The sequence below is a fragment of the Papaver somniferum genome, chromosome 5 (assembly GCF_003573695.1).
Source record: "Papaver somniferum cultivar HN1 chromosome 5, ASM357369v1, whole genome shotgun sequence".
Lineage (NCBI taxonomy): Eukaryota > Viridiplantae > Streptophyta > Magnoliopsida > Ranunculales > Papaveraceae > Papaver > Papaver somniferum.
In genome coordinates, this window is record NC_039362.1 from 95,704,692 (window position 1) to 95,717,935 (window position 13,244).

At 35.0% G+C, this 13,244-nt stretch overlaps 2 protein-coding genes across 2 annotated transcripts; one reads left to right on the forward strand and one right to left on the reverse strand.

The window, feature by feature from the left end:
• The first annotated feature begins 7,174 nt into the window (after positions 1 to 7,174).
• Positions 7,175 to 8,552, forward strand: LOC113277669 (zinc finger CCCH domain-containing protein 40-like). Its single transcript, XM_026526710.1, has 3 exons — positions 7,175 to 7,344; positions 7,435 to 7,928; positions 8,031 to 8,552. The coding sequence occupies exons 1-3, from the start codon at positions 7,240 to 7,242 to the stop codon at positions 8,419 to 8,421; spliced, it is 990 nt and encodes a 329-aa protein (XP_026382495.1). The 5' UTR covers positions 7,175 to 7,239; the 3' UTR covers positions 8,422 to 8,552.
• On the reverse strand, positions 8,488 to 11,230 carry LOC113277670 (cell division cycle-associated 7-like protein). The gene is made up of 8 exons (XM_026526711.1): positions 11,110 to 11,230; positions 10,800 to 11,010; positions 10,553 to 10,721; positions 9,868 to 9,938; positions 9,697 to 9,774; positions 9,246 to 9,333; positions 9,003 to 9,058; positions 8,488 to 8,903 (listed from the first exon to the last, which is right to left on the reverse strand). The coding sequence occupies exons 1-8, from the start codon at positions 11,173 to 11,175 to the stop codon at positions 8,830 to 8,832; spliced, it is 813 nt and encodes a 270-aa protein (XP_026382496.1). The 5' UTR covers positions 11,176 to 11,230; the 3' UTR covers positions 8,488 to 8,829.
• Between the last annotated feature and the right edge of the window lie 2,014 nt (positions 11,231 to 13,244).

Sequence of the window (13,244 nt, forward strand, 5' to 3'; positions counted from 1 at the left end):
CCTCGGAATATCTTCTTCGTGGTTCTCAACTTTTGGAATTAATCCTGCTGGCGTGTGTTCAACAAACAATAACTGCAACATATAAATTTTAATTAGTTGATTGAACAAAAATATCCATCACGTAACACTAAAACTGCTGGAATAAGAAACTACACACAAGATTTTTACCAGTAGGTATTGCATACAAGCCTTCACATTTGACAAACAACCAAGATTAGTATGAATTTCTTCAAACAAGTGCTCGTGTATTAAATCAGGCCACGATACCTTGAGCATCGTATCATAAGTTTCAACGATACTAAGATATTTCGCGTTCATTCCATTGGCATTTTTGTCGCCAAAAAATAATACACAGCAAAGATAAAGACCTATCAAGCAAACTAGATCCTTCTCTTCAACTTTCTTTCTTTTCCCACTTTTGCTCCTTTTTGTCATAAGTTGTTTTATCTTCTCTAAAATGTTTGTCTTAGTCACTGTCGTCTGATGCTTTGAAGATTTGATATCAGTGAAGAATTTATTGTATAAAACATTGTCAGTCAAATCACTAGGACAATAGTACTTTAACATCTTCTGACCCTTTCTGCTTCCAATCCTCTGCATGCAAAATATACCAGCCAGCTTTGCCGGTATAGACTCTATAATCTTATCATCACCAAACTTGAATGAACACGGTTTCTCACAATCCATGTCAAAGCAGTTCAAAATCTTCAAGACGCCATGTTTGTTGGTACTTATCTGTCTTGTTGTACTCGGTACAGCTGTATCATAGTCATCGTAATACATCATTACGAGTTCACTGTAAGCAGCTCTCCTAAGATATCTCTGAGCCCTATCAGTCAGTCTTATAGGTTTTATCACCTTTACTAAATCCTTTACTGCATTCAACGACTACCTTAGGTTTCCCGTACACATCACACACAAAAATAACATGAGTCAGTATGTTGTGTACTTATCAAATACACTCATTTTTAACTGCAAAATGAAAATCATGTTACACACTATGTGTATTTGCCAAGTACACAAACTGAATCATTCTATTCTGTGTTGTGTAACCTTAAATTACACATGCATATGAAGGTTTACAGGCGTCATTTTCTGATGTGTAACTATTATTTACAAACACAATACAGTCGTAGGTTATATTTTGCATGTGTAACTTTCTAGTTACATAGGCAATTGGCAAATCAGTGATGTTATTATGCATGTGTAACTTCTAGTTATACAGTCACCTGGCAAGTTAGTGGTTAGATTTTCAATGTGTAACTTATAGTTACACATGCATATGCATTACAAACATGAGATTATAAATGTGTAACTTATAGTTACACAGCCACTTTGCAAGTCATTGGTGACATCTTGAATGTGTAACTTACAGTTAAAAAGGCTCAATTGTACGTGTAACTACAAGTTACACACTCAGTATACAAACCACAACACAGTTGGTGGTGAGATTTTGAATGTGTAACTTAAAGTTACACATGCTCTATTTCTAAAGTTACATATGCTATATCATTTTGAATGTTTTTACTTACATTTTATCATCTCAAAACATACACCGCAACAGTAAATGGCATCTTAAATGGAACGAATCATAGTACCCGTTATTGCAGCATCTTCTTTAGGTTGATTCCTTCTTCCTCTCGGCATTTTGAATGTAGATTAGTTTGATTATCTCCTGAATATGAATCTACAATGCAAATTGTAAGAATACAAATCAATTTGATTTCAAATCATGAAACTTAAATTGCGAAACACTAATTTTCAAAAATAATCACAAAATCAAGAGATAAATGAAATCAAAACATCAATCAACTTACAGTTGATGTAGTAATTAAATCAGATTCAAAACCTCAGTTCAACTTACTGTTTCTAGGGTTTTGAAAACAGATTCAAAACCTCAGTTCGTCTTCTTCTTCTTCTTCTTCTTTCTTCGTCTTCAAAAAACAACGAATACACTGAGATTTAACACATCAAATACAGTTCGAAAACAGATCAAATTTAATGAGATTAAACAGATCGAAAAACAGATTTAATTACAGTTACAAAAACAGATTTAATTACAGTTACAAAAACAGATCGAAAAACAGTTACAAAAACAGATCGAAAAACATGTTAAACACGAAGAAGAAGAAGAAAATATTAAACACGAAGAAGAAGATTTGAGCGAATCTACCTGTTTTAGTTTTTCGTTTCTTCGATCTGCAAAAAAAATTCTCTGAAACAAATTTATCTGCACTTCTTTGAAGGTTTTCGACCGGCAGTTTTCTCAGGTGAGATTCAGTTTCTCTCTCTTGAAATGAAATGAATGTGTCGGTTTGATAGAAAACCTAGGTTAGATACTTATATAGTGAAGGTTATTCTGGTCATTTCAACCGAATTAAAATTTATTTTTAATTCAGGGCCTAGTAATAAAACTCTTTTAACTAGGGGCCTCATATTATGGGTTATCCATGGGTTGGGCCTTAGCCTAATTTTCTCTTAAAACCCCCTTACTATATGGGTTCAATATAGAGAAGCCCCACAAAATGGATCCTTCACTATCAACTCCATACTTTTAGTTTTTGATATTTCTAGGCCCAAAACTTTTATTTTTGGGGCAAGGGTTTGAAATTTTCCAGATTGCTGACGTCATCAATTTTTTTAATAAATCTGAAAATACCAAAAATAACCTCCAGTATTTGTAGTAGATTTATACAGGAACAAAAACAAGAAATCAAATCACCTTTTTTTTACTCTCTCATCTCTCTGCTCTCCGGCGATTTTCTCTTCATGATATCAAATCTTCCGAATTTGAATTGTTTCTTCACAATATCGCTGCATTGAAGAACAACAAACAGGTGCGTTGATTTTTGATTCGCTGTATTGAAGAGGAGAGGAAGAACAACACGTATTTCTCAGAAAATCTTTGAATTGATTCAGTTGTTTTCAGATCTATCGAGAGGAAGACGCTGCATTGATGAACAATAAATAGGTTTGTATCAATTTTTATTTTCTGTTTGTATAAAATAGGTTTGATTCACTAGTTTTTCTGATCTATTTTTTTATTTCGATTTTCTACTGATCATTGTTTTTTTTGCTTGGATTTTGTTGAGTCTGAGAAGAGGAAGAAGACATGTTGGAATAGAGAAATCAACATAGGTGCGTTTTCGATCTAGTCTTGAATTCCATTGATTTCGATTTTTATGATTTGGATCTTTCTTATTTCGTTTTTATATTTTTTTGATTTGGTTGATACCGAGAACATGATTTTGTTGATACTGAGAACAAGAAGAGAAATAACATTATTTTAAAAGAAGGAAAACAACAAATCTAGGTACGAATTTTATTTGGTTTGATTTCAAAACTTTTTTCAATTTTTTTTCGATTATTTGTTGTTCTTGCATGTACGATTCGAGAATTTGTTGTGAATTTGTTGTTTATATTTTGTTGATACTAAGAGGAGGATGAAGAAACAATTTTGTTTCAGAAGAACAACTTCAAATTGATGTAAACATGTTGTTTTTTATTACAATATGTGTAACTTGAGGTTACACATATATATCATGTTGTATTTTTAGCATGGAATTTGTATTTTTCTGTTGTTTTTTGTGAATTTTTGTGAGTTTTTTGTTTGATACTGAGAAAAGGATGAAGAAACAATGTTGTTTCAGAAGAATAACTTTAAATTGATGATGTAGACATGCTGTTTTTTGTTACATTATGTGTAACTTGAGGTTACACATATATATCATGTTGTATTTTTAGCATGTGTATTTGTAAATAATTGTAGCATTTGTATCTTTAAGACACATTGTATCTATTGCATTCTTCATATGATATATTTCTCCTGTTGAGTATGCTGATGGATCATTTTATGTTTAGCTTGTTGCACATGATATATTTTTCACGAGGGGGCAACGCCCCTGAATGATTTGCGTTCGTTTGATTTTTGATATTTTTATTGTATGTTTGTATTTTTCAGGTTGTCATCACTGCTGTGAGTTACATGGAACATGGGATATGGAAACTTCCAATATTGGTTTGTCTTGGTTTGGAATATGGAAACTTCCAATAAATCTACCAGGGTTTAAAGATGCGGTTGATCTTCGTTTTTTTTATACAGGCATCACAAGTCTTTTTGGCTCATTTTTTTGCATTAATTTGTTATCGCTTTAATAGCAAGAACGAGTAATTGGATTTGTGACCCAAATTTGAATTTTTGTTCATACAATTTGTACTTGAGAATATTCTGATTGTTATGGTTGTGAAAGACTTAAAAATGAGAGTTGTAATGAATAAGAAAAAACAGACTCAGAATGGAACAAGCTATATTTATGTGTAACTGCGAGATACACATACTAATTGGATGTGTAAATGCAAGTTACACATGCTTACTGGGTGTGTAGACACAAGATACACATGCTAATTGGATGTGTAGACGAAAGTTACACATGCTAATTGGAAAAAAATAAACTCAGTGATGGAAAAATCCTGAATAAAATACACAAGCTATATGGATGTGTAGATGAAGGTCACACTTGCTGACTGGATGTGTAGATGTAAGTTACGCATGCTAATTGAACAGACTTAAACTTGGAAAATCCCTGAATCAAGTACATAAGTTATATGGATGTGTAAATGCAAGTTACACATGCTAATTGGATGTGTAAACGAAAGTCGTACATGCTAATTGAAAGAAAAAACAGACTCAGAAATGGAACAAACTATATCTATGTGTAACTGTGAGTTACACATGCTAATTGGATGTGTAGATACAAGCTACACATGCTTACTGGGTGTGTAGATACAAGTTAGACATGCTAAATGGATGTATAGACGAAAGTTACACATGCTAATTGGATGTGTAGACGAAAGGTACACATGTTGTACATCAACACATAAAAAGTAACAAAATTATAGTTACAGACAAAGATAACAAATATCTAGAACAAAATTGCATTTGATTGAACAAGATCATTAATAATAAATACAAATTTAAGCCTAATATTCAATGTAGAAAAGATAACCAATCAATGTAGACAAAAAAAAACTCTTAAATCAAATTTTATAGGCGGATCACTCAATGTTGATCTTCGTTCTTTGCTTTCAACAATTGATTTCACTACAATCTCACTTTCACTAGATCTTCTACCACCACTACCACCGGCACCATCAATACTCCTGTAACCACCATCACCACTGTAAGAAGAGTGCCATAACCATAAATGCAATCTAATTAATATAAATTATCATATAACAATCACCAGCATAACCACTACATCAATATCATGTCAACTACATACTTTTAGCGCCATCCAAGATCATATATACCTACTCTCAATATCATGCATATACAATATGAATAATTTAACTACAAACACAGTTTTATGAGTATAACCTACATATCAAGGCATTTCAATACAACTTAGTAAGAGAAACTCATATTCATCTAATTGTATGAATATGTAACTTCGAGTTACACATGCTAATTGGATGTGTAGACGGAAGTTACACATGCTAATCGGATGTGTAGAGGAAAGTTACACAAGCTAATTGGATGTGTAGACGCAAGTTACACATGCAAATTTGATGTGTAGACGTCAGTTACACATGTTGTACGTCATCACATAACAAAAGTCATCTTACAACATGAACTAGAACATCAACATGAACTTGATAACCCAATATACATGTGTACTTGTATCAACATGAACTAGAACATTAACTACAATATCTATCAACAATAAATTTTAGGTTGTAAATAAACCTAAATTTATGCATAAAAATTACATGTATTCAAAGGAAAAATCATTTGATTCAAAAGCAAATCAAATGATTAAAAATCGTTTTGTTTTTTTTTCTTAGTCTGTAATAAAAAAAACAAATCAAATTAGCAAAAATTGATTGATTCAAAAACAAAAAAGATTGAAACTTAAAAATCAAATTAACTAAAGAGAAATAACAACTTTAGTTAATCGTTTTGTTCTTTTTTCTTCCTTTCAATGTTCATAAATTTGTACTTGAGAATATTTTGATCGTTAGAATTCAAAACTAACAGCTTCAAATTAAAACATACCTATTTGTTTATCATCAGACTCTTTCCTCTCACAATCTGCAGTTGGTTCAATCGATTCAAATTATATCGATTTAGGATTTGAATATGAAACTGAAATTCTTGTTTCTAACGTTTTTCGATCCGTTGTTCTGATTTTAGGGTTTATCGATTCAGAAGATGATGAATAGTTTTTTGGATTTCTATCTGTATTTGCAACCAATTTCGGCAATTTTTTTTTGATTTTTTTTTCCGATCTGTTTTTGTTAAAGGTGAAAGTGAGATCCGGTTTCTCTCTCTTGAAATGAAAATGGATGTGTCTGTTTGAGAGAAAACCTAGGTTACATAGTTATATAGTGAAGGTCAAGTTGGTCATTTCGATCTCCATTAAAATTTATTTTTAATTAGGGGCCTGGTTTTAAAACTCTTTTAACTAGGGGCTTCATATTATGTGTTATCCATGGGTGGGACCTTAACCTAATTTTCCCAGATTTGGTCCGAACACCCGAATAGTATGTTTGTTTGGACCTGATACGCGATCTGAATCAGATGTCAGATCTTTTTTTTTTCTTGACCCAGTCTGACTCAACTTATACACTTGTAGCTAATGGAGTCACATATTATTTCGTACCGGACTCATTGGCCACATTTCTCACATGAATAAATTTTTCTTATAATTGAATTATAATTCCACTACTTTATCACTTTTGAATTATAATTCCACTACTTTATCACTTTTGAATTAGATATAGTAAGTCGGATTCAGGCGAATTTAGAATCAATTTAGATCCAGATGAGTCAGTTATGTCAGAAAACAACAACCAACCGGGAAGTCTAATTCCATTCGAACCAGATTTAAATTGTACGTTCTGTGTTATTCTAATATTTGACTCCGGTTTGACTCGATCAATCTGAGGTACTTAAGTTGGATAAGATTTCGTAAGCTAACTCCCTAGACAAGCCGGATTTGGGAAAACAAACGACCCGTGGTAGGCTTCCTCAATTTGTTAACCGATGGATTTTGGAAAGTGGTAAAGACGATAGACGAGTTGTATTCAGACTAGGCAATTAGGGTTAGCCTATATATAAGACGTTTGGGTTGGTTCGTTTATTATTTTCTCAGCGAGAGAGCTAGGTTTGATCACAGCCTTGTTACTTTTCTTTTCGTTCAAAAAGTTGCAGAAAAAGCTAGGGCAAATTTCAGAGCAATGTCACATAGGTTCTTGTTAGACCCTGAAGCTGATGGATGGGAGCGTTCTGATTTTCCTATTTTCTGTAAATCATGCCTCGTCGATAACCCATACGTTCGAATGGTAAGTAATATTGCAGCAACACATCCTTTGTCATCACAAATTTTAAGTATCTTCACTTCAACTAATATTTACTTTTTCTTCTGTATTTAGACTAGAGCAGATTACGACGACGAATGCAAGATATGCAACAGGCCGTTCACCGTTTTCAGGTGGAGGCCAGGCCAAGACGCTAGATATAAAAAGACCGTGATCTGCAGGACTTGTACCAAAATAAAACATGTCTGCCAAGTATGCCTCTTGGATCTTGATTACGGCCTTCCAGTCCAAGTTCGAGATACAGCGTCATCCACTTATTCCGGTGACTACATTCCAAAGAGTGATGTCAATAGAGAATATTATGCTGAAGAATACGATAGAAAAGCAAGACTAGGAACCGATCATGAATCCTCCTACGGAAAGATGCAACCATGTGATACTATTCGAAAGCTCCAGAGGACAGCGCCATACTATCAGAGAAACAGAGCTCCCCCTTGCAGATTCTATGCTCGGGGTATATGTAAAAGAGGCGCTGAATGTCCTTACAGGCATGAAATTCCTGTAACTGGGGAGTTGTCTCGACAGAACATTAAAGACCGTTACTATGGGTATGTATAATCAGTCCTTTTCCATCATTTAGTTCTAATTTTGGCTGTCCATCTCTGCTAGCAACAGAACTGTTTATAACATTGTTGTGTCATTATTTGCAGGGTCAATGATCCCGTTGCGGCGAAATTGCTGAGGAAGGCTGGTGAGATGCCATCCCTGGCATCAAGACAGCAAGCAGCTGCACATACAGGCTCACCGCCATCCTACTACAACAGTCTACATCCACCACCGTCCCGGACTAGTTACCCATCCATGAATCCTCAAAGGATGGGTGCTCAAGTTCCATTCCTGGAAGGCTTCAACAATAGACTAAGTGGATCAACTGATGCCCAGCAGAGAAAACATTACTCTTACCAGAATTCGTCACCACCATCACAGGGCTACTACCCACCCTACCATCCACCATATGTGCCATCTCCTTCACCTGATCAGCAATATCATCATCAGCGGACTGGTCTTAGGTTACCACCGGCTATGGGAGCACAATCTTAGATGGAACATTTTCCAATCAATTTTTTATTTGTTTGTTTTATGTAGGACTGATATTTGAATAAGAAATTCAAGGCAATTGACACATTTGATTAACACACTAATAAAAAGATAAATCACACAGAAGTTCCCCATCACATAGCATTGCATTGGTTACTGACTAGTGTATATCCCTGAAAATATAAGCTGCTCAATTTAGTTTCTAGTAGGAAAGAAAGTCGGAACTTTTACAATGTTTTCAATTCCACGGTAATCAGAATATAATTTCACAAAATACTTCAGCAGCTTTCAATATGCAGAAACTCGAACAAGTAACCATCTAAATAGCCACAGATCTGGATCAGTTGTGATTAATTTATCTATGCATACATGTAAGGTAAATCTACCAAGTTCCATTAGCGCGTCCGGCCATCAGTTGGTTAGACCTTTTTTCTGAAGCTTGTCCATCAGAAAATGAGCTACTGATGCATATCCCATTTCTCGAGCTATTATCAGAATCATATGCAAAACAAGCACGGAAGTCAGGAAGGGAATTTATTCAAAGAACAAACACTGAGCTACACAAGAAATGTTTATTTTCGCACCTTCAAAAATGGCTATTCCAGTTGGGACCATCTTTCTTTTCTTTAGGCAGAATGAACTGTAGATACATCAAAGAACAATAGTGTGTAACTCACTTTCAGCATTACTAGGTTTGAACAGTAAACAAAATTGCTCAAAAGCACAAAACTCCTGAATGAATCTGCTTTAGTCGGATGCTTTAATTTGTATCTGTAGTTTTCTTATTTACTGACAGGAAAAAGAAGTAACAAGCTGACGAAAATCACCTGTTACATATCCAATATGGCCTAATTCCGTTGCTTTCTATGCAATGAGGGCACATCCATTCCTTATTTGCTCTCACTTCTTCGAGTTCTGCAACATACAGTTCGGCAGAGAAAAATAAAGATTTTGGTCATCTTTTACGTAATGTATCAAACAAGTTAAACCTATTAATTATTGCATCTAGTTCTGATCCCAAGTAGTAGAATAAGATTCCTAAGAACAGGGGTCGCTGATGGCAGTACAAAACACCGCTATAAGCAAGGTGATTGACTAATTGTGCTGATCCACTTGTAGGATGGGTAAGAAAACCCCGCTAGCCTATTCATTCAAGACTTATATAATCAAATTGACAACCTGGGTTCTATTGACCAGAGTCTCCCACACACATGATGGTTGGGGTTTGTAATTACTTATGGGTGGTGGCGAATTATGAGTTAAATTCATTTGACTTACCTTCACCATATCTAACCTTGAGACAGGCTCGACAAAGCACACCATTGCTAGAATTGCAGACCGAACAACTGGTCTTCCCTGCAACGCAAAAACATTTATCAATGACTGAAGATTATATGATTTGATAATCAAAAAATTTATCACAAGATCTTAATGTAGTTGCAAATTTACCAATACATGGCTGATCATTATCAAGATCTCCGCAGTGCTTGCAATCTTCCTCTCCACATAGTTTCTTTTGCCTGCATTCATGTATCATTGCATTAAATTTTTTTGATACTATAACACAGCTTGTCATCTTGATTGGAGTCGGACAAACCTCCTTTAAAATAAGGCATTCAGTTCATATAATGCGCATCATGGAGATGTTTTCAGGGTTGTTTTCACGATTATAGTAGGATCTGGTACTTTTCAGTCATAACCCTATTTTGTAGCATTAACATTTGCTCACTGATTCCGCCACTATAACTAAGTCTTGATAGTTCAATGTCAAACAACACAAAACTTCTCTATAATCAACTTATATTTCCTTCTATAAACTTCATTAAGATAAGTCTAAACCATTTGGTAACCCCCTACTGCTAAGAGCTAAGACCATTCGACCAATGTCCGCGAGTTTCATTGTGAAGCTTTTGTAAGGTTTCACTGGAATAGCAATTCTTAAAATAGCTTTAATACCTTAAGTTAATCCATAAGATGAGAATCTGACTGAAAATAAGCTTCTAGCACAATACACAATCATGAAATGAATACAGACCGGTCTAATCATATCATATCTATCAGCAAACTGAGCTAGTAAAATTATCAAACACCTTATGCTCATACTGAATGAACGATAAAGAAGAAGCAAATGTACCTGCAGAAGTGGCAACAAATCCCAAAAACAGGATTATAAAGACTTCCTCTACTTCTGCTATCGCAACGCCTAGATAAAGCATCCGAAGATATTTTGTTCCTCTCTTCGAGTTCTCTCTCTTCCGCTTCAAACGATTTCCATTCTTTCTGTTTAGAAATTCCACCTTTTCCTGTACACAAAAGCAAATTTCTTTCTAAATTAGAGAAAACCCAAATCTAATCAAGGGTTTTAAGAGAGAGAGATGAACCTTGAAGAGAAGATATCTGGGTTCCATTCAACCTAGTAGATCGCCGTGGAACCGATTCAGACTGGGAGATTAATCGATTTGAGCGGCGTAGAGAAGAATAATCATAGACTTTCCTACAGCATTTTCTCTTGCTGGGTGATGTTTTTGAAGGAGATGCTAAAGTTCTAAGCTCTGTGATACTTTTGTCTAACCCTAAAGAAGTCAATCGTGCCTTTTAAACAAAGGAAGAAGAAGAAAGAAATTCCATTAGAAAGAGGAAAAAAAACATGAGAGAAGAAGTTTAGGGTTAAGAAATGAATGTATCAATTACCATGTTCTCTGAGATTCGAGCAATACGAAGGCTTTCATATGTGCTGTCTGAGTTAAGGTTTCCCATGGCTGAAGACCTGAAGAGTGAAGAATTTTTTTTCTTTAGATTTTCAAAGTGTCGGCTCTAACGGCTACTTAACATTCAAAATTGGGTTTCTGACTGTCTATTTGAATGAAGGTCTGAATGTGACAGCATCTCCGGAGTAGGGCTGCACAACGGGTAGGGTGGGTAGGATATGGCCTATACCCGCCACCCTACCCGTTTATTGGCGGTTAAGAAAAAATTTACCCGTCTCCCTACCCGTCAAATAGTGGATAGAGTAAGATACGGTTAAAAAAATGGCGGGTAGGGTAGGATTGACGGGTATGTGCATCCCTGGTAGGAATTGCTCGAAGACCAGTAGGGTAGAATAATTTCGAGCTTTACCCGCCACCCTACCCGTTTATTGGCGGTTAAGAAAATCTTCACCCGCCATCCTACCCGCCAAATAGTGGATAGGGTAGAATACGGTTAAAAAACTGGCGGGTAGGATAGGATTGGCGGGTAGGATAGGATTGGCGGGTATGAGTAGGGTATGTGCACCCCTACTCTGGAGTGGTACATTTAAATGATTTATTTTGGATACTTAAGCTCGGATGTTGCCACGTTATCCAGGTGCTAGTTAAGGTTTATCAGCTGTTGTGCTGCCCGGTAGTGGATGCTATTGCTAGCTAGGGGGATCCACAGGGATCAAGCAAAGCTAAAGCTGGGATGTTGCGACTTTTCCATATGCCAGGTATTTCAAGGGGCTAATTAGCCCAAGGCTAAAAAAAAGATAAAAAAAATAAATTATCCTCATGTCCCAGTAATATTCGGTACCCGTCACACCCAAAAAAATTTAAAATTATTAAAAAGACGCAGAAATATCCAAATATTTCTTAGTGGTTTTAGGCACTATCATTAACTCCCCGAAGCGATCACCCCGACGGGTTTCTTTTCTCCTCTATTAACTCCGTAACGTATCTATCTGCAGAGAAAAAAAATTCTCTCAAAAGCCAGATTTCTGATGAAATCATGGATGTTTCTACATCCACGAGTATCTAAACACCTATTTATTGAGGATGAATTCTAAGTTGTAAATAAGATTTTAGTTATTATATTAATCTACTTTGAAGTTCTTCATATAAATATCGCTTGTTTATACTATAAAAAATATGAGGTAGGATTCATGGACACTCTTAGATGGACAAGGTCAGGCAAGATTTGCGTCATTTTATCCGCCAAACTCAAACGACAATGAATTTAAGTGTAATATTTTGATGATATTTTCCTCTTATAAGACTCTACATTCCAACAAAAAATAAACACAATTCGAGATGTATAAAACGACCATCTACCCCTTTGAATATCAGTCGTTCAAAGTTAACGGTTGAAATTAAGATCGATAGATGGTGAGGTTTGCTATCTCGAATTGCGTTCATTTTCTGTAGGAATGTAGAGTCTTATAAGAGGAACATATCATTAAAATATTATACTTAAATTCATTGTCGTTTGGGTTTTGCGGAGAAAATGGCGCAAATCTTGTCTGACCTTGTCTATCTAAGAGTGTCCATTGATCCTCCCTCAACAAATATTTATGATTAATTGATTGATTGTTTAGGTGACCAACTAAATTGATTTATTGATTTAATTTATTGTTAATATTGAATTAGGAGATAAGTAACTGTCGAATAACTTGTACACAAGTAGGGAACACGAGACCTTACAGAAGGATTCTGTGGAGCAATTGTGTGTATAAACAAAACTAAAAAGTGGACCTTGAGCTAAGAGTCTAACTACTAGGATCAATCTATAAATTCACAGAAGATAAACCAAATTACACCTTGAGTGAGCTACTACTAGGTGGTTTAGACGAATATAATCTGGTATTGGAGAGCTTCCTTACTCAGTGATAAAAGGAATTTAGGGAATAACACTGATCTAGTTGTTATTCCACGGTTAGTGATAATCTATGATCAAAAACAAGTTGGCAAGTATAATAACTCATTGATGGCTTAGTAACGAAGAAGGATTCCTCGATCATCTTTCTCATTATTGCCTACAACTCAATTTTATTTGCTTTGATTATTTATTTTGTTTAAAATCTAAAACAAAAC